Source organism: Phallusia mammillata, chromosome 4 (genome assembly GCF_965637545.1).
Source record: "Phallusia mammillata chromosome 4, kaPhaMamm4.hap1.1, whole genome shotgun sequence".
Classification (NCBI taxonomy): domain Eukaryota; kingdom Metazoa; phylum Chordata; class Ascidiacea; order Phlebobranchia; family Ascidiidae; genus Phallusia; species Phallusia mammillata.
Window position 1 is genome coordinate 16,669,017 of NC_137255.1, and position 26,221 is coordinate 16,695,237.

General features: G+C 36.8%; 2 protein-coding genes across 3 annotated transcripts; one reads left to right on the top strand and one right to left on the bottom strand.

Annotated features, from left to right (window-relative positions):
* The first annotated feature begins 1,911 nt into the window (after positions 1–1,911).
* On the top strand, positions 1,912–16,863 carry LOC145224124 (solute carrier family 12 member 9-like). Of its 2 annotated transcripts, none has more exons than XM_080090555.1 (19): positions 1,912–2,114; positions 2,456–2,661; positions 3,207–3,441; positions 3,562–3,709; positions 4,065–4,223; positions 4,334–4,467; positions 5,436–5,543; positions 8,293–8,404; positions 8,594–8,751; positions 10,227–10,434; positions 10,814–11,006; positions 11,168–11,303; positions 11,418–11,597; positions 11,940–12,051; positions 13,791–14,004; positions 14,645–14,785; positions 14,936–15,106; positions 15,212–15,418; positions 15,541–16,863. In XM_080090555.1, the coding sequence occupies exons 2-19, from the start codon at positions 2,560–2,562 to the stop codon at positions 15,724–15,726; spliced, it is 2,904 nt and encodes a 967-aa protein (XP_079946681.1). In that variant the 5' UTR covers positions 1,912–2,114; positions 2,456–2,559; the 3' UTR covers positions 15,727–16,863. The 2 variants fall into 2 exon arrangements, with proteins under 2 accessions (XP_079946681.1, XP_079946680.1); XM_080090554.1 differs by lacking the exon at positions 1,912–2,114 and adding an exon at positions 2,130–2,247.
* Positions 16,842–24,484, bottom strand: LOC145224127 (alpha-N-acetylglucosaminidase-like). Its single transcript, XM_080090557.1, has 16 exons — positions 24,215–24,484; positions 24,012–24,103; positions 23,737–23,895; positions 23,476–23,631; positions 23,245–23,419; positions 23,099–23,187; positions 22,864–23,040; positions 22,493–22,577; positions 22,254–22,403; positions 21,817–21,983; positions 19,808–19,978; positions 19,406–19,544; positions 18,923–19,075; positions 18,448–18,563; positions 18,218–18,366; positions 16,842–18,051 (listed from the first exon to the last, which is right to left on the bottom strand). The coding sequence occupies exons 1-16, from the start codon at positions 24,425–24,427 to the stop codon at positions 17,855–17,857; spliced, it is 2,388 nt and encodes a 795-aa protein (XP_079946683.1). The 5' UTR covers positions 24,428–24,484; the 3' UTR covers positions 16,842–17,854.
* Positions 24,485–26,221: the final 1,737 nt, after the last annotated feature.

Below are 26,221 nucleotides of genomic sequence, written 5' to 3' on the forward strand. Positions count from 1 at the left end.
AACGGTGTTTAAAATAAAAAAATCTTTGTTTAAGTTTTACACTACAGATTGCCAATTGATTGTTAAAATTTTTACAAATTCACAATAAATACACCTTGCGGCACCTGCGTTTTTGCAAAATGGTGTACCTTATTGTACTGAACGCTCCATTACGTTTTAACCTTGTGCAGCTATACTTCCGGCTTAATGATCGTTCATAACAATTGTGTCGCTATGTTTTACTTCCTAAAGCAAAATCTTAACTCAATTAAATACTGGTTATCCCTATCTGAACAAAACTTTTCTTCTGCGACCTGTTTAGGAGTGGAAAGTTCGGCAACCTGTTCCATTAATCTGTATTAAACAATGGGATTTGTTTAGGCTTGATAATTTAAAATAGGGTCTGACTTAACACGTAACATCATTTGGGTTTTCAAACGAATTTAACATAATAGCCCCGTGACTACAATAAATCACTTTTTGCCTTTGTGAGTTGCTTTAATTTTACAAGTGAAATATACCACTGAAACGATCGGGTATAGTTAGTATGCAACTTACTAAATTAACAAGGCAGCTTCGTGTGAAAGGGGCACATATTTGCACTTAGATGGTATTCAATACTTTTTACAGGGTATTATATATACAGTGTGCAAATGCAGTAATGTAAATGTCTATACATTAATCTTCGTTAAATGTCTCTTGTAAGAATTTGACATTTCCCCATAAATGCCCTTAGCAGCGTTTCGGTCCGTGGTCGTTTACAGGGGTCTGCGAAATGTGGGTCTCGACCCAAATTAGGATCTTTAAAATATAGTCAAAAAGTTAGGGAAACACTGGTCTACAGTTCGAATTTGACATTAATGCTGATTTTTTTATCTTAAAAATTACTATACCGTGAAACTTTTCTTTTGGGAACTTTCTTTCTTTGTTCTTGGGTTGTTGTACAACATCTTTCTGCATTTGAGATACAAGCAAATGTGAAGAATAATTTTTGGTCGTCTTACAACAGTAAAAAGCTATAATTGTGCCTAGAATGTGTTCGACAAACATTGCGGCTGGTTATATTATGATATTTTTCCCCTCCGATTTTGGTATCTAAGGTGAGCTATAAAACGTGGTTAATGTTTTACGACCTTATTAGCCAACTAAACAAACAAACAAACAAACAAACAAACAAACAAACAAACAAACAAACAAACAAACAAACAAACAAACAAACAAACAAACAAACGTTTCTTTATAGTTTTGGTCACCTAATCTTAAAAAATACCCTAAGCCGTTTCACACCTAATTTAGAAAAAGCATGCAGAAATTCAAATTCGTAAAAACATAAATCCATTCACTTGGCAAATCTATCGCCTCTACGATCAGTTTAGCCCACATGCTGTAAAGGTGGATTAACCAAATAAAACCCTCCTCGAGGATAGCTTAATTTCCAACCCAAACCATTTTGCTCTTAGGCAAGACGAATGCATCTTATGTCTTTACTGAATGTAAAATGTTACACAGGCAAGCGGTTTAGGCTACCTACAAAGTATTAGACAACTAAATATAAAGCATTCTTATAAACTGTTAATCCGACCGTTGTACTCCGTGGTACTTTTACTATTGTTTACAAAGCAAATGTGGCATATAATCAATAAACAATTAATTCTCGATTTTGTCTTTTGGCCTGTTTTCTTGTTAGAAACCATTGTTGGAACTGGTGGTCGCCAATTGAGATGACCAAGTGGTAACAACACGCGGCCGCCTTGTGTTCACAGGGTTGTGGGTTCTAATCCCTTTTTCGGCGCTTGGGTTTCCTTTAGCAATAAACGAGTTTGAGCGAAATTGCTCCACCACCCAGCGATGGTTTACACCAAATTTAAGTCAAGTCAAAAACATCAAATGAAAAGTAATTTAACGGTCTTCAGACTCTCATTGTGAGCTTTTATTGCACAATCTTTTATTGCACAATCAATGCCACTGAGTGGTAACAAACTTCTACGCAGGTTTTCACTTATGCCTATGTGGCTTATTATACGGTTGTCAACCGTGAACATGTTGTGTCTCTGCAAAAAATGATTGACAGATGGTCACGCTCGACTGCAGATAGTGGCTCCGCAGTCCGCGCTAACGTTGAGTCGAAAAAAGAGGTAGGTTGTTGTGGTTCGGGTTTAGTTGTTCTTCGGAGGTTCGTTTATACTGCGGTTAGTGCGGTACTGTGAGTTGGATAGAATTGCTTCCTGTGTTTAGGCCGTGCGTAATCGCCTGTTCTGGCAGTAGTGGGTGAGTCGTCTGTCATTTTCCAAACAGGAGATAAAAAGTATAATACAAACCTAATAAAGTTGGAACATAAAAATTGATGTATGTATCCAAGTAAAAGGTTTAGCATGAAGTCTAGAACCATGTTCATTTGCAGCTGATTTGAAGTGCTAGATTTAAAAACATTTGTTATCCAAAATGACAATACCCAAACAATGTTTTATGATTATAGAATTCATTTTGTTGTAAAACGGCAACTGATTTGTAACCAATGAAGTGCCGAAGATAAGTGAAGCCTTTTTTGCCAAATCCAGTTTAAAATATCTGTTGGTTACAATGCCTGGTGGATCAGAGAATGACCTGCTGATAAGTGGTGCAACAAGACGATATAATGGAAACAATTCTGTTCGATTGTCAAGCATCACAGAACACAATGGGGTATATGACAAATTATCATTTCATAAACACATCAATGTCCTGTGTTATTGCTAGTGTAATGTGTTTGTAGACTGTGGAATTGGCCATAAATCAGTTTTACTTTGTTCATATTTCATTAGATAACCCACACTTTGCAATATAGTGTTACTTGTAACTAATTTTATGTAGATTTTCATACTATGGTAAAAAAAATGATTATCATAGTTGCTGCAATTAGGGTCTGAACGTTGTTTTAGATAACACTGAATATCGCATCAAATGCAGATGTTTGCAAAGAATAGAAGAAAATAAATTCCTTGTACCAGACAAATGTGGTCTTTAAAAAGGACCGGGAAGTTGATCAGTACGAATAGTAATAGTACATAAATGCAAACTTTTTCTTGAACAATGAATTGGAACAAATGTGCTACTTCATGGTTATTTTAAGGTCCTGTACAATCCCCAAGCAGTAATGAAACCATTGCCATAACTTGCATTTTATGACTACTTTTAGCAGCATTACTAAACATACAGGCTATTTATTAACCACCTGGTACAATGTGTAGGAGCATGCTGATAATGGCCAAAAGAAGTTGTCAACGTTTTTTGGAGTGGTTGTGCCATGCTGTTTGTCAATGTTCAGTGTTATCCTCTTTCTTCGAATGGGATTTATTGTTGGTCAAGCTGGACTACTGGAGGGTTTGGCCATGCTTTTATTAGCCTATGCAATTATAGGTTTAACTGTCTTATCAATTTGTGCAATTTCCACCAATGGTGCAATTGAAGGCGGTGGTGCCTACTGTATCCTTTTTTGATGTTTAAGATGTTAAATGTGCAAAGAGAGTACAATCAAAATGTTTGTTAACAATTTAAAAACAAACTAAAAAAAAAGTTTTTCTTGACCCTTAATGGTTAACAAAGTTATGATAAGCCGAGCATTGGGACCTGAATTTGGAGGAGCAATCGGTTTGATGTTTTTTCTGGCCAATGTTGCCTCATCCACTTTATACATATTTGGTATTGTGGAAGCTATTGTTTCCTATTTTGGAGGTTCAGGCCAGTTGGCCAAGTAAGTTGGAAATAGTTTGTTTCTACTTTGTTACAGCAACAATATACATTTTCATCATTAAACTTATAAACAGGTCCATGTTTCAAATATACTAATATATTTTTATATATTCTAATATTAAACAAGGAAAATTTAACAGTAATGCTATGATTTTACTATTAACATGTTGGTTAAATATATTTTCTTTACATTTTCCAGGTTAAAAACTTTTTTTAGGTCATATCTATAACATAAGCTTGTGCAGACATTTCTTTGTATGACTAAAATATTTAAAAAAGGTCTTGTAAGGATAAAACATAGGATTAACTCATGTAGGTATCATATGACATTACTCAAAGAACTTTTACAATATTAGAGGTGTTTTTCCTGATGGATACTGGTGGAACTATCTCTATGGGTCTGCAATCCTTCTCATATGCCTGGTTGTGTGTTTGGTTGGAGCAGAAATTTATGCCAAAACAACATTTTTAATCTTTCTTATTGTGATGGTCTCAATAGCATCTATAATCATCAGGTAACAAAATAATATATTGTGAAACTATTAAGCAGTCTACCAGTAGCATTTGCAGAGATGTTCCATCAAAGACATTTATTTAGAAGTTGACATGTGTTTAATTTTTGCAGCTTTTTTGCCAAGAAACCATTGCAGGTATTGCTACCAGTACTTAACTCCACAACAGCTGTATCATCTGTATGTAATGTGTCTGTAGTGAATTATACAGGCCTCAGTTATGACACCATGCATGGCAACTTATTTGGTAAGCATGTATTTTTATGATATTGTTTTTTTGGTTGCTTAGCATGAATAAATTGATTTGAATATGTAAATGGAGTTTAAAGGCACTACATGTTCAGCAGTTCCTTCCCTCGCTTATGTAGATCTGCATTTAAATGCAAAATGTGTTACTTTTCAAGATTTTTTTTGGCACAACACCCAAAGATTAGGGCTGTACTGCAAAATAAGGCTTATCTGTCAAAAAATGTATTTAAACAATCGTAAAAGTAGATAAAGAACATATTGATATAAGGTTGTGCTTTCAGTAACATTGACAGTAAAGGTTTAGCAATAAGGCACACCTGCAGGTGACCTTATCATTATCCCTTTTTGAACTTGTTTTACCACTGGTCCTGAGAGGCAAGTTACCGATTTAGCGCTGTACTAAAACAAAAACAAATAAAGCAGCAAATGGTTTTGTTGGACTTTGGTGCCACCAACTATTGTGCGCGCTGTACGGGTTTAGTACAGCAATTATTGTTAACATTACGATTTTACTGTTGACTGGCCATATAGCTGATACAACAATTACAAGCTATCAGATTTTGTATTTTTGTTGGAATGTGTTTAGCGTTAATTAACTTTTGACCTAACTTCTATTCGCTTTATTCTGCGTTAATCTGGCACTTTGCGTTCTTGGTTTATGTATCACGAGACGCCAGTCCAGCACGTGTTTGAACTCTAGTGACCTCGGCCCCGATATGCAAGAGAGAGTTTAACATGTGATTACATGTAATGCAAACGGAAAGTCGGCTACTTTTGGCCTATTTGGCCGACAAATTACCGCTAATTCAGAGTTCACCACTGTTTTTGTGAACTTTTCACCCAAACTTCACATATTTTTTAACTCGGCTCCTAAACACTGTTATACCAGTTAAGATAAGGCTTGGTTGTAAACGATTTTGCTTCCTTATGCTTTTGTTTACCTACATGTTTACTGTTTTGTTGCAGAAAAATTCAACGTGGATTACACAACAGGCGCCAAGCAAAACTTCGTCACAGTTTTTGCCGTTCTGTTCAACGGTTGTACTGGTATCATGGCAGGGGCCAACATGTCTGGTGAGTTCCCTGTTGAATGCCTTTTAATTGTGCGTGTGATTCTTCTGCGAAAGGCTCACACAAATCGAAAAATGCCCATGTTGGCTAAACAGCTAAATATGTATTTATAATTTGCGTGGCAAATTCATTGAAATTAAAATCACGACCATTTCAGGCAATTATCTGGGCCTGTTCCGTGTTTTGGTTACACTTTGAAACGACCAGATACATGCACAACAACCGCATGTACTTCTAACCATAGGCGTCGATTTAGGGGTGACCGGGGTGACATGTCTCCCCTCCTGAAAAAACAGGGGTGACAACATATGTATTGTCTCCCCTGTTTTTGTTTGAAATAAAGTATTGCCAGAAAGACCACATACACGTCTATACCGTAAAGTAGTTGAAACCTGCTGTTTGTAAGATTGAAGGTCACAATCAATGACAAACGCAAGTGTCTCGTGGTTTGTTACGCAACGTAACAATGGTTGCAGTAACAATCGGCATTGTTATGTGATTGTTTTATTCCCAGTACTGGCTGGTTGTTCAAGTATCTTATATTTGCTTTATGTTAACTGCAGGAATGACTAGTCAAACAAATATTATAGGCATTTTTGCAGCCAAAACGCAAGCAACCCTCGAATAAGACGTTGCCAGTTTAATGTTGAGTTGTTTAAAAATCGTCACATACAATGTAAATGAACATCTTGAACAATGTTTACTTAATTCCTATGGGAACTTCACTATCTGTCTGTGCGGAAGTTTGCTATATCTGCAAACTTTGTTTCGTTTGTTTAACCCAGGGGTCACCAAACTACGGCCCACATTTTTTTGGATTCATAGAATTACAACGCCCAAAATAGACCACAACCAATTTGTTACGTCACAGACGAGACTACAAGTGTTAATTGTGCGCGAACAATTGCATTCTTTTGTTACTTGTGACGTAATATACGAGAATTGCTCGTTAGTTGATGCTAACTATACAATTTAACAGTCGGATCACCAGATTTTAAATGGGATTGTAGAAAGACCATATTTTGGCCCACCTATGAAAATCGCATCGCGGGCTAAGTATGGAAAGACGGCGCTAGAACATGTTAACTATGCGGCTCGCGCGAATCGTTATTAAAGTTATCCGGCCCGCAGTGTAAAACGTTTAGTGACCCCTGGTTTAACCGAATAAGGGTCATAACTTAGATCGTGCGCTCGCCAGGACAACGGAGCAGTTAACGCAACTGCATTGTGTTCCTAAGATTGTGGGTTTGAACGGCTGATGGATGTTTCCAAAACATGGAAAGGTCTCCCCTAAAATTTTGCAAATAATTAAAAAATCGACGCCTATGCTTCTAACCTAAACCGACGAAACATTTTACGATGTAAAGTTATAACGACCTTTAATGTAGCTTGGTGTCGGGTGCTTGTGTTTTGATTTAGAATCATATCTAAAGCTAAAATAGCTTTTAAGCATTATATACTAACGCATGATCACTTTAGCTTCTTATAACGCCGCTTTTCGATTTGTAAGCTTAGCAAAATATTTAATACCTTCTGGCGGAAACTTGCTAAACCAATTGTTGCAAACAATGGCACAAATATCGCATCTGGCGCTGAGTGCTACGTAGCTTGTTAAGTAACACAGTTTTTTTTTTAAATAATGAGATAGATCAACAAGTCAAACAGTATCTTTGTTTGTACCAATTGTTTAATCTTTGCATTTTATGTTTTCCGTTTAATCGAAATTGTCCATAAGTTACTTAGTACACAGTTAAGTTTTGTACGTGCTTGTCCTTAACTTGGTCACCTTCCAGTCATATATAGACAAGCCTAAAAAAGTGTTTGCGCACCAAAAAGCACTTCCTCGGACATTTTGTTCTTTATGCCAAAACAAAACACCCAATAACTTTGTGGGTTGGTTCGATCGGAATTGGCCATTGGAAGGTCACACAGTGTAGTGCAAAACAAATGCTTAAACCACGAAATACTATGTCTTGTGTGTGGTTAAAGTAAGTTTTCCTTTACCCGAGCATGAGACAATAATTAAGTCCGTATGTTGTATTGATATCGTCAAAGCTTTTGTCTTTGTCGTTGCAACACAATAATCGACTGATGGGGCTCGTTACAAGATCTATCAAGCAAGTGGCGTATCTGACTTGGTATGTCGTTAAGCTTGCGAGGCAGATCTTGCCCGCAGCAAAACCATTGCTTGCTAAAAAACAGCATTTTGCCATTTCATCAACACAGTCAGCGTTTGCCCGTTGCGTGAGATATGCTGGCGTTTCATGAGGTGACGCAACCCGACTTCCCGTATCGCTTGTCATAGAAATTCTCGTATCACCTCGGGTAGCCAACATGCGATGATGGATCCAATGTGTGTCCTTGCAAGCTGTTTTTAGTGGAAACGCCCATCTAATGAAAGCAAAAGCCGTGCAGTGGGATTGATACTGCGCCGATCCCCACAGCTTGTGCAATGTTAGGGCTTCGCAATTGGAAGTTCCCATTTCGTTGCCAATGACCGGTTAAAAATAAGTGGCAGATTTTACACAAACGTTTGCAATGTCACTGTAACCCATATAACCGCTTTTAATGGTTTAAACTGGTTTGAGGCAAAGAAAAGATGTTACCAGGTGGGACCACTACATTGGGTCAATCTGGCTGACATATTTATGCATTTTTGAGTTTTAAGAGCAAAATCTTTTAAAAAAAAAAAAAAGTTGAAAACTCTTGTATTTTGACATCTTAATACTGTTTCTCCATTTGTGTTCTGTAGGCGACTTGAAAAACCCGAGCAGATCTATTCCGGTAGGAACGATTGCTGCTTGCGTCGTAACTTTCCTTGTTTACACAATCCTGGTGATTCTCATCAGTGCAACATCACCAAGGTAGAGTACTTTATAGGATACTTAAAAAATACAGAAAACAATCAAAATTAATGTAGAATTATTGACCCATGACAAAACTTGATTACCGAGCCCCCAGGCAAATCCTTCGTTTTTTCATTTAATTTTTTTTTAATGTTCCGCCTTTTCACAATTTGTGGGGCTTTTATATTGTTTTTATATATTTTAAAGGGCTTTACTGCAGTGTAGCTACAGTTTTCTCCTTTCCATCAACTTGTGGTCACCTCTGGTCGCAATCGGAGTTTTTGCGTCATCGCTTTCCGCGGCACTTAGTTGCCTCATAGGTGCTTCAAGGATTCTTCTCGCACTGGCACGAGACGAGTTGTTCGGTATGACGAAATGCTGTGTGACGTATTTTTTAAACAGAATAACAGGATGGTGGTCCAACAACCTTGGTGTGTGGGCATTCAAGTGTAGGCTAATGATTTCACTGTTGCCGTATTCTTGCATGCGTTTTGTCGCCCACGTGACAAAACTGTCTCATGCCGTGTGCATGACTGCATAATGTTCTCACTCAACTATCGCTACATTACGGAAAACCACTTTTAACCCGTCACTTATATGGGGTTAAAAGTCGTACTACACAGTTGTACTACACCTTGCGTTGCATTTACGACATGCAAAATATGTTGTTTGATACGCCAAGCATATCGATTAACGCAAGAAGCCAATAAATTGAGGCAATTTGGAATTTGCTCCTCTTCATGGTATTATATTGTACTGATCAAAGTGCAGTTTGTTGCAGTTTGAAACCACTTCAACCGGTTTTTCGGGTGCAGGACATGGGTTTGTTGTCTTGAGACCACATATCTCCATTTTAATTTATGACCCTTTCTTCGCATCATGGTAAACACGCGTGTCACACTTGCATGAGAAAATCCACGCTTTGTGCGTTCCAGTGTAGGTGCTTCGTCAACTTGCTCACAGCCAGACAGGTTGCGAAACAACACAACGCATTCTCGCTCACGTGACAAATCCACTTTATTGCGCCACGCACTTGACTGGCAGCTCTTTGTTATCTAATCTGTTGGTTGCGTATTTTCAAAGTCCAACCATTACAAAAATTCAAATCAAAAGTTTTGCCCATTGCTTTTGTTAACTTGCCCAAATCAGCATTAAAATCAACAAATTTTCTTGACAACATTACTGCTTTTATATGCAGTTTTACAGATCAATCCATGCAATGATTGTATGGTGAACACCGAAGGCATTTAATTCAGAACACACTTTGTATGGGCTGTGGTTGTGTCCTTTGACTGATCGCCCTATATAGGTGAAGTGACTATTGTTTGGTGTCTGATAGTACGTGATTTGGGTGCCGTGCGCCAAGCGATGATGTAATGAGTTTTGTGGATTTAATGCATGCCACTTACATGCTATTGAAGCAGCAGGTTTATCCCAGCATTGTTTGTGTTGTCTGGCGCTCTAGTTTGCAACGATTATGGGGCAATTGTATTTGTATGCAAACTGCTTGATGAAAATGAGGCGTTGGTTATCCTGTTCACTGCACAAGTCAAATTATGTAACTGGATCACAGGCTCCAGGCTGTCCACTGTGCATACATAGTTAATGCAAAACTTTGCAGGGGTAAAGTTGATCCCTTGGGCCTGCTAACGTTTATGAAAACGATCATGTTGTAAATAAAGTTACCACTGCCTAAACAGTGTGAAAAAAGTATGAAATAATGCAAAAAGTTTGTTTAGGACTATGTACTTTTATTTTTGCCAAGGTGGTAACAATAGTGCTTAAAAACTGCTGAACAGGAAATTAAGAAAGGAAAACTTAACCCATGATTTGCCCTTAGGAATTCTTCTGCGACCAGTTACGAAAACAACACACAGTGGAAACCCCATTGTTGCAGTATTGGTGTCATGGTTCCTGGTTCAGATGACATTGTTTGCTGGCAAGGTCAATACCATTGCTCCCATTGTCACCATATTTTTCCTCTTCTCATATGCTGCAACTGATCTTGCCTGTCTTGCACTGGAATGGGCTTCAGCTCCGAATTTCAGGTGCAAATCTTCTTCTTTTTAATTTCAACCCCCCGAAAAAGGTCTTTGCTAGTTAAAATCAATTTAAGATGACCTTTTTTTCCAGTGATGGGATTCACATTTTTTGTTAACCGGTTCTATCATAAAAGTCATTTTTTTCAGCCGGTACTGTTACAAAAAGTTCATTGACAGCAACCAGTAATGCTAACCGGTTCGCTGATCTCATATAATTTTGTAACACGGTTCTAAAGAACCAGTGCGAACCGGCGCAAACCGTCTGCATCCCACCACTGCTTTTTTCTCTTTTCACTCTTATCAGCATGATTATTTAAAGTGAGAGCACTGTTTTACTCTAATTTTTGTGAACCATTACCGGGCCTAACAATATATATTTTTGCAGACCGACCTTTAAATATTTTACTTGGCACACCTGTTTGCTTGGGTTTATCAGTTGCATCACCATGATGTTTCTTATCAATGCAATTTACACATCCATCAGTGTCCTTGTTCTTGTCATCTTACTCATCATCATACACTACAGGGTCCCCTCCTCATCATGGGGTTACATCAGCCAGGCTCTTATCTTTCACCAGGTATTTCTACTTTTGTAATTACCCCATTGTGCGTTAATGGTATGAAATCTGTACTTGTACTGTTACATTTGTTACTTATTTCACCAAAATTGTATTTGTTTTGCGTTCAGTGTTTATCTGAACATAAGAACACATAAATGCATTACTGTTTTTACACCTAGGTACGTAAATACATGCTGATGCTGGATGTAAGGAAAGAACATGTCAAATTTTGGCGTCCACAAATTCTTCTCATGGTAAAAAATCCACGTTCTTGTTGCCAGTTGATTGATTTTATCAACTCTATCAAGAAATCAGGTGCTGATGGTTATATTTTTTATTCGCTAGCTTTTTACTTGACGCATTGAATTCTACGTCTTGCGGTGATTTTAAACACTGTGTACAAATAAATGCATATGTCTTTCTACACAGGTCTTTACGTACTGGGTCACGTGAGCATCGGTCATCTGGCAGACATGGACACAGACATCTTAAACTATGAATACAAACACTGGCTAAACTTAGTGGATGAGCTGAATGTAAAAGCGTTTGTTGAGCTAACTTTATCTGGTTCGGTGAGGGAAGGCACAGAACACTTGCTACGAATATCCGGTAAGTTGTACCGACTGTCTCTTGCGCTTCTCCCATGAGCCTGCTATTCCAGAATCAATCTTTTGTGTAAATCGTTTGTTCAGTCTGATACCAATTACCCCTTTTCGGCATTTTACTATAATATGGGCTATGTTCGTGAACTGTTGGTCAGTGTATGGGGAATGTTAGTTCAGTTTAGAAAAGTTTTTTTTTGCCACCATTTCCATCAGGAGTGCGAATGGAACTGCATTTTTTTGTAGCAGTGATACATTCGCCCTGTGTGGAAAAGTGCTAACTGTAAAAAATATTTTTTGTGTTGACCAAAATTAAATAAGAGCAACAGAAAAAACTTAACATTGGCAGGTTTGGGCGGAATGAAACCCAACACTCTTGTTCTTGGATTTTACGACGACAGTTCATGTCAGGATACTTTCCTTAAAGTCGGAGCTTTCGGTGAAAAGAAGCGAAGGAGTGGGTGAGTCACAAAATGTTTCCCCCTCTTGTTTCCCTGATACTCTCTATTTTTTCCCTGTCCGCTATAGCAGCGATGAAATAATAATGGACGATTGCCATAACTCCTAATCAGTCACATGGCATCAGTTGTGATTTAATTATGGGTCCCCTTCCCTGAAGGGGACACATATTGTTTTTGTCTATATATTTTTTTTCTTTTTTTCTTTCTAACGCAGATTTGTTCCCACGTTTTGGTCAAGAAAGAATGGTTCAAACTTTTTCAAATTTACACACATTAAAGATATTGGTCTAAAGATGGTCCATGTAAATTTTGACCCCGTTTGATCCCCCGGTTCACCCACAGCCCCCCAAAACGTGAAATTTTTAGCGCGGCTATTGTTCCCACGTTTTGGTCAAGAAAGAATGGTTTAAACTTTTTCAAATTTACACACATTGCAGATATTGGTCTAAAGATGGTCCATGTGAATTTTGACCCCGTATGACCCAGAGGTTCACCCATAGGCCCCCGAAACATAAATGTGTCTAACGCCCGTTTGGTCAAGAAAGACACTGTAGGCAGAAGTACCGAGTAACTCCCTGGTTTACGATAGCGGGAGGGCTCAGCTTGACGTCGGACAGACGTTTTACGAGACGTCGTTTCAGTGATTAGAAATCAGCTGTTTTGCACAGCAATGCTATGTCGTTTTATTAAGTGGTCACTCACATTTTCAGTTTTGGCGAAGGTTTTACACCTATGACGTGATTTAAACCTAATAACCGTGCTTCGGTTTTGTATATGTCAAGAAAAACTTTGTTAAGAAAAGTTAAGACGAAAAAATTAACTTGAGTTTTGCCAAATAAATGTTTTTTTAAATGCTCGTTGTCAGGTTGGCTGCCGCATGATCACGGGTTACTTAAGGTCAACTAGTCGGTATTACAAACACAGCTCAGAACTTTCTTCATAACGTAGCGTTTTTTTGACAATCAATTAAGGAGTCAATACTCAAGGCATGTATAAATTAGGCTTAACAGTATTGTTGAACACGAATGACGGCGTGCTATTGAAAACGGTGTCAAAAGGTCAAACAGTCGTTTGGCGTGTGCACCCTGAGAGGTTACTACTGGTCAATGGTACTTGTTTTGCGAAACAAAGTTAAATGAAAAACAATTTGTTATGTATACACTTGTAGCAAATTGCTTTTTAATTTAAAGTGTCTGTAACACAACTGTTACAGCTTTCTAAAAAAATTGTGTTCAAAACCCGACCTTGGAGGACTATATCTGGGTCAAAGCAAGAGATTAGATTTAAGTCTTTGTTACGTTTTTTTAATTTTGTAATTACATGACAATAATAGTGCAAAAAGAATATGAACAATTTTTTTTTATTGTTGGGTTAATGCTTTCTAAAAATTTGTCCTTAAGAATGTAAAAATCAACGCAACATTTGTTTACTGTAAATCCGCACAAACGCGCGTGTGGGGACCCATCAGTTTTTGTTTACAAAAACAATCATATGTGTAGATCAAATGATGTGTATAGTTAATTGGTAAATATCGTATAGAATATATAAAATGGAAGTATATCAGAAAGCCACTCTTCTAGTTTGGTTTGTAATTTTAATCATTTGGTGAACTTCGGACCTTTTCTGTGCTAAATGTTTTTCTGCAGGGCACGAACATTTCCTAAACTCATAACCTCATTATTTATAAACAAATCACATAACTGTATGACAGTAAGTCTTAATGCAGTTTATCACTATAGGTCACGGCTGTCGGCCATTATTGCTGACGAACGGCGAACTGAGGATGAAACCTTCGAGTCGAGAAGCTTTTTCGAATCAGGAACTTCAGCGTTTGACCTTTCCGATGACGCAAGCGAGCAGGGTCACGGGTTGCCAGTGGAAGAATATGTTGCCATCATTTATGATGCGTTGAAACTTCGCAAAAACGTCTGTCTGGCGAGATATTTCGACCAGGTATTTTCGAATTCAACTTTCTTGTATTTTGATGGTGTACAAGCAGAACAACAGCAACTTTACCGTGATTTTTTCTCTTCTTCCTTGAATGGTACGCATATTGTTACGCTTATTTGTGTTATCCGTTTGGTCAAGAAAAAGTGCTTCTAATTTCCAGTTACATCTCTATCGTAAACGCACAATGGATTTTAAAACCAAAGTACGCCAGGCCTATTGAAGCGTTGTAAAAACAAGCATTTCCTATGTGGCATTGCACAGGCTAGAATAACCTGCACTTTTGATAGACCTGGTACAACGCCTTTAATAGTCCTGGCCAGGTTTTTTTTAAGGTTTGATTTGGGTGACCGCTAAGTAGTTTTAAGAGACCGCAAGTGTTTCATTTAAATACCAAAAACTGTAGTTGTAGTTGCAAGTCCAAATTTTGGGAAACCGCTGGAGAAATTTGCCAAAACACCTTAAAAAAACACTGGTCCTGGCTATGATTTATATATGAGTGTGCCGTGATCGCTGGTCTGCATGAACGCTAAAGGGCTGATCCCATTTATGAATTTATGGTCATCTTAGCTGATGCACGCTGTCTAACTCTTAAACTTTATCATATAACTCGTAAACGTTTATTAACAACGCATTGTGTTTGTAGCTGGACAAGACGGCTGTGATGCAAGACAAAAATCGAGTTCATTATATCGATGTTTGGCCGATCAACTTCCTCAAACCGCTTCTCACGAACAACAGAAGGGGAGGGGGAGGCACCTCTCTTTATCCCCCTCTAGTGGACGAGGTTGCTGTTTTTATTTACAATGTTATATTAAAATTCGAAACTTCTATGTTAGAAATTGTAATTTAGGTACTAAAGCAGAAGGTCCCGACTAATCCGTTTGCTATTTCCCAAACGAACTGTGTAGTTTTTAATGCTTAGCGTATTTTCCAGGCGACTACCGAGTCAACGTCATACTTTGATACGACGTCGGTTTTCCTGATGCAGATGGCTTGCATCCTCAACATGACTCCTTTCTGGAAAAAGAAAACCAAACTCCGTATTTTCCTGTGTGTCGAACCAGGAGATGATTCCTATGTGACACCTGGTGACCAGGAGCTCGAGGTTTATTTTAAATAGCTAACTTTTAAAATGATTTTAAATGGTAGAAATTCTACGTATGGTTATTTGTGACCTCTATTCGTCTTTATATTAATGTTGTTTCCTTAGGAATTTCTCCAGACCGTTCGTATCAACGCCGAGATCAAGCAGGTGACCTGGAGTGACCCGACCACCCATCCGGATGACAATTTGAACTCAGGTGACCCCACCATTCAGACACCGAGCAAGCACGTGATGCAGCAAGACAACGGCGAGAACTTACACGCCGCTCATCCGATGACAAAGATTGTAAACGATCAACCCAAGTATCTAAAGGTATAAGCTTACAGACCGTAGAATGCCGCTTGTTTGATATAAGGATGTTTATTGCATGCGTTTAGTGTCACCATAGGTCTTACCACAATGACGCCACTATAAAATATTCTTTGTTTGCACAGCGGGTCAACACCCTCATTCGATCCCAGCACGAGGCGACCGCCGTTACGTTCCTATACTTACCAGCGCCACCTCGCGACGCGACAAAGTATAAAGAATACAACGGAATGTTAACTGCAGTCAGTGACCAGCTCGGCCCCACACTCTTCGTACACGGCCTCTCGCACGTAATTTCCACCACATTGTGACGTCACCAAGTTTACGTACTTCAGTTAGTACTTTTAATCTTTCTTTTGAGTAGTAACGTAGTGTGTTTTCGTATTACAGTAGCGATCTTTATAATGTTGGCGCTTTTGTTTCATACGCAAGATTATTCTATTTTCTATTACGCATGGCGCGACCCAACAAAGCAAGCACGTCAATACTTGTATAACTTAGTTATTGGGCAAAACAGGCTAAGACTACTAATGTAATACTTACATCAAAAAACTTTAATAGAACATGCTATTTGATTCCACACAAAAGGTTATATAAAGACATTGTAAATTTACCTTGTTGAACCTCTCAAAAATTGTTTACCTCTTTTCGTTTAAGTAGGAAGGTTTCAACTGTAATTTTTTGTCTTATGCGATGTAGCGAACAAAATCAAATGAATCAAAACATTTTAAACCAGCAATCCGAATTTATTTCCGCAATGCAAACATTCCATGTTAATACTGTTTTGCAAATGGTATGTATGTATAGCAACAGGATGGTATTTACTATGTTGCTTTTTTACGGATACAATCTGTGCTTTTTTGAGTGCCTTGCTATTTTTTCGCATGAATGTGTAAGGACACCCAAGTATCGAATACTTTTCATGTTGCGTTTCAAAGACCATTCCTATACTTTTGTATGGCCACAAGACCATTATCAGTTTTTCAATGTATGTGATTTTTATGTCTGTTACTGGCATCGTTAGTTTTACCTTTTTAAAACATAACAGCCTTTCATCAACTTCAAACGTGCACAGGACATGTTGTCAGTAGCAACTTCTCAGTTACCAAAACAAAATATTTCTCATTAGATATGTTACTGCAGGTGTGTAAATCACAGTACTTTCACCACTTTTGTTCTAGATGAGTTTCTGTGTACTGTTTTTACTGTTCCTGTATTTAGCCTGTGACTAGACCCAAACACTAATCATCACATTGCGGCATTGGGACCTTGTGCTTTTGCCATTTCTTTTCTCTACTTCAACTTTATGCGCTTAAGATGCCTGTAAGCTGGTTTAACTTGCTCATGGGCGATTCCTATTTTAAGGTCACTTGTGCAATAGGACTATTCTTGACCTGAAGCCTTTCACCTACTGTGCAGTGCAAAATAAACGAAAATGCATAGGTTTATATTCGCTTAGACAGCAGTCCAGTTATGAAAAAAGGATTAATTTTGACACAAGATTGGATCTCTGGGCAAATAGTAAGTAAGATCATCTCAGGGTGGTATTGAAGTTGAACATTGAAGACATTTGGTGCAAAGCATTTTGTATTACCAAGTATGTATTAAAACTGAGCATGTGGCTGATGATAGTAGTGCATAGAAATATGTACTTCACTTGCCAAGCAATTGTAATAAAAGCAAATTGAATCAGCTTCACAGATGATTAATAATCTAAAAACATAATTCACTTAACTGAATGATCCAGTGTTTAACAATATTGACCCAAAAGTACAGTTGCAGACATAAAAAGCAACAACTGCATGGTACAAAACTTTCCACAAAATTACAATAAAGGAACAACATATGATCAAGACTGCTTCTTTGCAATAAGACTTGGTATGCCAGATCATATTCATTTTGTTTTCCGGAACAGCACCATTGCAAAAAAACTTTAACCACAATATTTTGTCTGAGTTATCATACTATTACGATGTATAAACCACAATAAGCTGATAAACTTGGTAAAAAAATAAGATGAAAAACTATTGCACAGTTGAGAATAAGAAACAGTGCTACACAAGTGGAAAATGATTTCTAGTGTTAAGAACCAGTGTTAGGTAGACTCAAGTCTATTCAACGACTTCTCCCCAACTTTAAAGACTTGAGACCTCACTTTGATTGACTTGGAATTAAAAAATCTTTCTGGTGCCAGTTTAAGGTATAAATTAATTTTGGGCCGTATGTATTTGTCCAACTTAATTTGATATCAAAACAACTCTATGTTTTGATTTAGGTTAACATACGGGTGGGGAGATTGTTCTTTTACTTTGTGACATGGCAACACTGATCCAATTTCTTGCGCATGTTTATAATTTGAACATTACGATGATGAATTTCTTCTGTCTTTGTAAAACAAAATTATGATTAAATGACCAAATGAACCAGCTCTGGCCAATTTTAACTAAAACCACCAAGACTTGAGCGGGACTTGGCTTGTCTTGAGACTTTGGCATTCAGTTTTCCGAATTTACTTGAGACTCTAACACCTGGTAAATTGATTTGACTGTGATTTAACTCATGAGACTCTTCATTAACCACTGTTAGGAATTCTCTCCATTTTTGGTACATTTCCCTTGCCACTTTGTATGGCTCCTCTGTAAAACAGTTTTGGTATCGTTTTTTAATTTTATCAAGTTTAAAATTTAATTCATTTCAATCTTTTCAATGTTTTAATTTTTTGGTTGCAATGCTTTTAAAGTATACATGCTAGACGAGTTTTTTGTAATGTCAAAGGTTTAAGCCTTGTTCACATAATCTTACCTTGTGGTGAACAAGGGTAAATGTCTTCTGCTTTGGTAAATGGCTTCTCAACAGTTGATAATACAGTAGAGCGAAATTTATTTTCATCAAAGTCAGTGCCATTAATTAAACTTTCCTTCAGCAATTCAACAAAAAGTACCCACCGTGGTCTGCAGACACACAATACAGTAAAATGGACAAATTAAGGTTTGTAGAAACTGAAAAACCCAAACCTAACATTTTTGTCTTACTTGTAAAAGTGTTTGACAAGTGAACCCCAATGTTTGTTGGCATAATCCAAAATTTCACCATTGGGACCCCACAATGTTACTTGGATTCTGGCATTGAATTCATAAAGTTGCTTTTCCTGCTCAAGAAAAGCAATAATTATACTAAATAAAACAGTTACTTTCAATCTGTTTTATTTAGTTAACCTTTTATTGATTAAAATTATGCAGTAAAACAACATTATTGTGTCTGGTAGGAAACACTGAAATTTGGGTTTGTTGTTGTCAAATATAATATATAACTTCATTCAAATTACCAGGGTTGTGGATGCAAAGTTTAAAAAAATATATTCTAGTGTCGGAATCTTGATAATTTTGCAGCTCTGATTTTCAGCACATTTTATTAACAAACAGCAATAAATTGTGTCAGTTTACTGAAAAAAAGTAGAGTATGTGTGGGAATTTTTTTACCGACGTCACAACCCTGTGAATAATGGACCTGTGTATTTGTAGCCCATGCTTTTGCATCCTTAATCCAACATCCCATCATAAAGTGAGAGTCAGTGCTCAAGATCCGATCAAAATCTTCAACCAACTCAACAAGATAATCACTTAAAGTTAAGAATGGCAGATACCTTTTATTCTCGAATTCCTGTTGAAAAGGTTTTGTTTATTGACATACTAGCAAACAATCCTACAATTTTAGGCATATACTAAGTGTAAAAATGTTGTTGGTTGTGTTTAAACAGATAGGATGTAAACCACCAACATTCTTTAAGTAATCAGTTATATTAATCAAACATAGAGTTGTTGAAAAGTAAACAATTTTAAAGAAATAATATTTTTGTCACTATTTTATCATGAACATTCATGGTCAAGAAAACAACCTGCTTAGCCAAACTAAAAAAATATCCTTCCCAGAAACTGTGTGGTAAAGTAGCCACAATTAACACTTTAGTTTTTGGTACTATGTTCTCTGTACCTCAAGCATAGCATAGAGAAGTATCCTGTGGATTTCCTGCATCATCTCCCTGGTGATGTCAACAGTGTCATATGCCACAGTACTGCTTTGAGGCAGATGATCCAGAGATTTCATGAACCTGTCCCATGCATTCTCAAGGCTGCAAAGATAAATATTATTTTCTACTAAACCCCCACACTGCTGAAAGTTATTTGGGCATTCTTTATTTTACGGCTTTGTGATTACTGATTATGCAACATTAAAAAACGAACAAACACACCTATGCACCAGCAGTAAGTCAAATATATGGATTTTTATTCTGTTTTGATAACAGCTGTTAAATGTAAATTATACTGTATAAGGTCAGGTTGACTTATATCACTAATTTTAAACACCAATTGTAACCTATAGTAAATGACAAACCTTGAATAATTATACCAATTGGGAAGACGATTTTTGGTTGTTGTGGGTCTAAATGAGATGGGGCCAGTTCTCAAGACTTTTTCTGGGCTTACATTTTCCTCAGAAAAATTGTAGATTCCTGTGCCTAGCAAATTCCAAGTTGCTACAGCATCTTCATTGTCAGAACCATATCTATATTGTAAACAAACACATTAAATAAAGGCCCGTCCATAATAGAATGACTGTGTTAAACTGGCTGAGGGCATTAAAAATGTTGGCTGACCCCTAAATGTACTAATTGTTAGACCTAATTTTAGTATTAAAGTTGCAGCATATGTTTGAAAACAATAAAACAACTAGAATGGTGGCTTTCTGATATACTACCATTTTATATATTCTATACAATATTTACCAATTTACTATACACATCATTTGATCTACACATATGATTGTTTTTGTAAACAAAAACGAATGGGTCCCCACACGCGTTTTTGTGCGGGTTTACGGTAAACAAATGTTGCGGTGATTTTTAGATTTTTAAGGACAAATTTTTAGAATGCATTAACCCAACAATAAAAAAATTTTGTTCGTATTCTTTTTGCACTATTATTGTCATATAATTACAAAAACTTTAAAAAAGAACAAAAAAAATAATTTCAATTGATTCTCTTGCTTTGACCCAGACATTGTGGTCCAAGGTCAGGTTTCAAACACATTTTTTTTTCTAGAAAGCTGTAACAGTTGTGTTACAGACACTTTAAATTAAAAAGCAATTTGCTACAAGTGTATACATAACAAATTGTTTATCATTTAACTTTGTTTCGCAAAACGAGTACCATTGACCTGTAGTAACCTCTCAGGGTGCACACGCCAAACGACTGTTTGACCTTTTGACACCGTTTTCAATAGCACGCCGTCCTTGGTGTTCAACAACACCGTTTAACCTAATTTATACATGCCTCGAGTATTGATTCCTAAATCGATTGCAAAAAAACGCTACGTTATGACGAAAGAAAGTTCTGAACTGTGTTAGTGATACCTACTAGTTGACCTTAAGTAACCCGTGGTCATGCGGCGGCCAACCTGACAACGAGCATTTAAAAAAACATTTATCTTGCAAAAATGTCAAGTTTATTTTTTCATCTTTATTTTTATTAACAAAGTTTTGCTTGACATATACGAAACCGAAGCACGCTTATTAGGTTTAAATCACGTCATAGGTGTGAAACCTTTGCCAAAACTGAAAATGTGAGTGATAACTTAATAAAGCGAAATAGCATTGCTGTGCAAAACAGCTGATTTCTAATCACCGAAACGACGTGTCGTGAAACGTCTGTCCGACGTCAAGCTGAGCCCTCCTGCTATCGTAAACCAATGAGTTACTCTCTTGGGACTTCTGCCTACAGTGTCTTTCTTGACCAAACGAGCGTTAGACACATTTACGTTTCGGGGGCCTGTGGGTGAACCGCTGGGTCAATCGGGGTCAAACTTCTGGAGGATCAAGTTTAGATTAATAACTAACATGTGTCCAAATTTAAATAAATTAGAAGCACTCTTTCTTTACCACATGAGCGATAAAAACCAGCGTTAAAAATTTACGTTTCGGGGGCCTGTGGGTGAACCGCTGGGTAATTTGGGGTCAAACTTCAGGTGGACCAAGTTTGGATTAATATCTAACATATGTCCAAATTTCAATAAATTTAAAGCACTCTTTCTTTACCAAACCAGCGTTAAAAATTTTACGTTTCGGGGGCCTGTGGGTGAACCACTGGGTAATTTGGGGTCAAACTTCAGGTGGACCAAGTTTGGATTAATATCTAACATATGTCCAAATTTGAATAAATTTGAAGCACTCTTTCTTGACCAAACAAGCGTTACAAACCAGCGTTAGACAGAAAAAAGAAATAAGAAAAAAAAAATACGGACAAAAACAATATGTGTCCCCTTCAGGGAAGGGGACCCATAATTATGAGGTGTGTTTTTAAAGACAAGAATGTAATTCTGATTTACACAAATCAACAAACTGATACCTTCTTAGTGTAAATTCCTTTAGCCAGTATGTAAGGTTTGTAGGTTGAACTGTGTAACCTGCTTCCAACATTAGATCAAATACAAGGTAATTTTGGTTGTTTCCTTCAGGAACTATGCCTATCCCAACCATTGTAGAGTTAACAGCAGTCAATGCTTCCCGTGGTTGCTAAAACAAAAAGAAATCTGATCACCAAATTTCCTGCTGTCAGTTATGTTCTTTTTTTCTCTCATTTCAAAAATTTCTCTTTGTAAATATGGTACTGTACATATGGTTGTCAAAGATTTATATGTAGTGTTTGATTTAACTGGTGGTGTTGCATAACTTCAATGGGGGAAACATACCTGCAGCTAAACTACACTTTTTAATGTCCTATTATACAGTTATATGTGCTATGAATGCAAATCCTACGTACAGAAGTTTTAATTCATTAAATACCGTGTTAATAACTTCCAATCGTCCAAAATATCCAAGAACACCGCCTGAATTTTGCATCATGCACCAAATGAATGGTTGGCCATAGTAAAAATGTGTGCGTTTGTAAATTGGAAAGCCTTCTGAGAACAATTCCAAAACCAGCATTTTGCCCTACAAAAGGCAATGCAAACAAACCATCACATGATGCAGAATGCCTTGTGTACATTTGAGGGAAGCAAACAAATAACAATTTTCCCCACCTGTGGTACAGACGTTAGTAATGCTTTAATTTGTGGTGTTTTCCAAAAGCCAGGTGCATTGTGAAACAACCAATTCTGCATTAACCTAGAGATCAATGTTAAATAAACATACCAACAAAACTACAAAGAATGAAGCAAAAATGGCTTGATTGAATGAAATAAGAGATCTGCATTAAAATGCAATAAAAATGCATATACTGTATCCTAAAGACAAGTGTAAATGATAGCTATGACCTGATATTTGCCAAAACATAATTATCTTTTTCATATAATTTTTCCCCCTTGTTTTGCTATTATATTAATATTGGAGATAACAATCAATCCCTAAGCACATGCATGTTTCTCAAAAATAAGCTAATGTATATACTTGCCAGATAGCTTGAGGGTCAGCAGCTTTCATTGCTTCATAAACTGCATGACCAGCATTGGCAAGATAAGTTGTGTCATTGGATCGGGGAATCATTTCATTAAAGGAGTCAGCACTGTAAATGTGATTGCTTCCATTGTATTCCTTGATTTGCTCCTCAATAAACATCTTGCCTATTGCACTGAAGAACAAATTTAGAAATATTTTTATTGTTACTGCTTGTGAAATCTGGGACTTACTTATACAATGGATCATCTGGTTCCAGCAGAGATGAGCAGGACAGATTGCAGCTAAATCCAACCCACGATCCAAGACGTGAAATACTTGCCTGATATTCAAATTGAATTTATTTGTCAATGGATTAAAAAAGTTTACAAAAACTCACATTTGGATAAAGGTTTCCCAAAGCTAGTGGCACATGCCCAGCAAACCCAGGCAAAACAGGTATCATGCCAAGTGAACGCATGCGTTGTAAGATCTTATGCTGTAAAGTAAGTTGACTTTCTTTCCAGGAATCTGGCAAAGGGCCACCCCAGCCTCGAATGTTACCCATTCTCCCCCTGTGATATCAGATACGTTTGAATTTTATTACCTAAAAGATGTCTTGAAACCTTACCATGCTAAAAAGGCTGGACCAGCAAAATGGGCATCAAGATCTGTCTTGGTAAGTCCAAGTTTGAGATAAACTCTCTGCCAAATAGCCTCCTGGCCAGTAAACGCCAATGGTAGGTTGATTCCATTTAAAGCCATCCAGTCAATTTCACGCTCCCACCTTTATATACAATACATTTCTCAAAAACATAAAATAAATTTAAAAAAGTTTTTGTTTGTCATCATAGATTAATAAAAAAACTCACAGGCCTAACAAAAAAGATACCTTGTCCAATTCCACCACACAGATGTATAACTGACAGAGCAGACATTTTGATAATACCGGTACTTCACCCCAGCTTGTATAAATATTCCTTCGCTGGGTACAGCTGGAAGGGGTTTAGGCAAATCTCCCATTTGATCCCCAGTCCATGACATCTGCTTTCTGTATCCACAACCAAACAATTTATTGTTTTGTATAAAATATTAACTTATACCACACTATAAGCTACAAAAGTTAATGCAGATGCTGATACAAAGTTAGCCCTTAACACTTTTTACCTGCAAAAATACTTGAGGTAATGATTAAATCCATATGCAATAGCAACCGCACTGCTTCCAGTGATGTGTAAAATGTTGTTGGACATTTGAAGCTGAAACAGAATTACAACTTGATTAAATCATAATAGTTTTTCTGAAGCAGACTACTTGAATACAATTAAAGTAATTGTTACAAACAAAGTTCCAATACATTGTTAACTTACAAATGCATAGTCTTGATCATATGGTTCGGGTAATATTTCAATTTTAATTTCCTCATTTCTTTCACCAACCACACGTTTTAGAAGATCTTGCACTGCTGTGGTTTGTTCATTGTGAGGAACAAAGCTTCGAACATGCTCAAGGGAATTGAACTCTCTTGTACAAACCACAATACTGCAGGCCAGAAAAACTAACAACACCTGAATGTGCTCCATGTCATTCAAGTAAACAGCTCAGCTAAAATTTTACTATCTGTGTTCAAACATAATAGATGTCAAATCACCTTATTTCCAAAAAGCAAAAAGTAAGTAATTGACATGTCAGGCAACATTGGTAATATCTTCGGGCCATATTGCCTTCAGTTGATGTACCAGTTCTCATGGGCCATTCAGCAGAAGCAATCCCAAGGTAAAAGTTTTAAAAAATCCGGCTAAATTTTGGGTTATGCAGTTGTACAGTTACCTCAAATTTTTAAATTTTACTTTGTATCATATACAAAATAGAAACAGTAGGTCCTGTGACCACTTATTTTTAGTAAGTATATATCGTAGAATCTGGTGAAGTCTTTGCGACATTACTTTTAAAGAAATAAATTTGTGTTTACCAAAAGCAGGTTTAAAGATTTAATTTCACAATTGCTGCAGATAACAATTACAAATTGTTGTATTTTCATTGGGAATTAGGTTATTTTCAGAGTTAGTCCAATGTATAAAATAACAAAAATTACTCTATTTTACAAATGTTTTCCCAATAGTTTTCATGAAACTTAAGTGGTTGCTTTTATCATATAAGGCAGGGGTGTCAAACATGCGGCCCTTTAAAAGTTTTTGTGCTGCCCGCGAAGTGACTTTCAGAATTTGTGTCTTAGGCGGAATACCATGTCAGACTATTGAGTTTACATAATACAATCATTCTATATTAGTGGTTTTAATAGGATGATCGGAATAACCCATCTTGTGATTGTATGTATCTAAAACTAATCTTGTCTAAAACTCAAAAAGTCCAGCACAGATCTTAAAAGTTGTCTGTATTGTCCATTTCTGCCAGTTATTACTTATTTACACAATACAAAAATACTAAATGTAAGTATTAGTGGCACAAAATGTTTTGGAAAAAAAATGCTTTATGCTAATAGATTTTGGGAAAAGGATAGCTTCTGAACTGTTTGTACAGAACCAGCAAAGTTTTAAAACACCCAATTAGATTTTTGACTTGAGTACCGCTTCTAAATTACAAAATAATGCTCCAAATATAAGGTTTATCACATTGAAACAACTATAATAAAACACACCTTTTTAAATCAGTGCACAAATTTTGTCCTTAGCGGTTAAAATATTTGTAGTTCATTTATGACCAAAATGTGAAGAATCCTACAAATTTTCTGCAGAATCTGCCTGACGAGGTCAAGAGTATTCAATTTTTTGCAAAGACCACACAAATACATAATACATGTTTTTCTCAAATGTGATTTAAATTCTGTCCATTTCGGTAAATAACCTCAAGGTGAAAAACCTAATATGCGAACAAATATTTTAGAGCATTAAATTTATGATATTACCAAAAGAGTACTTTCTCAAAATCCAGCTTTAGGGAAATGCAATACCAAAATTACATATACTGCAAACAATACAAAATTGCTTGGATTTTGGTACTCGTACAACTCGTTAATGTCGTAAATGTTTTCAAAATATCATTCGAATCAATGCAATATGCATAAAAAAATGGAAGTATGTGAATTAAAAAATTTAAACAACCTACACCTAAAGCCAATAAATTAATTGTTTTCAGTATTAATTTGCAAAATAAAAGTTTTTTTATCGTTATCGCGCCCAAGTGGTCCAAAAATGATTGACACTTGAGTGCTGTGGGTGAAAAAGTGGAAACGCGGACTCGAGTGGAGTATTCGAGTTTTGTTTCGATTCGATTCACCCAAAGTGTTTTGTATATACTTTGGATTCACCCATTATGTTGCCGGTGTTGCGTCAACTTTGCAGGTCCACTTAGTCGGC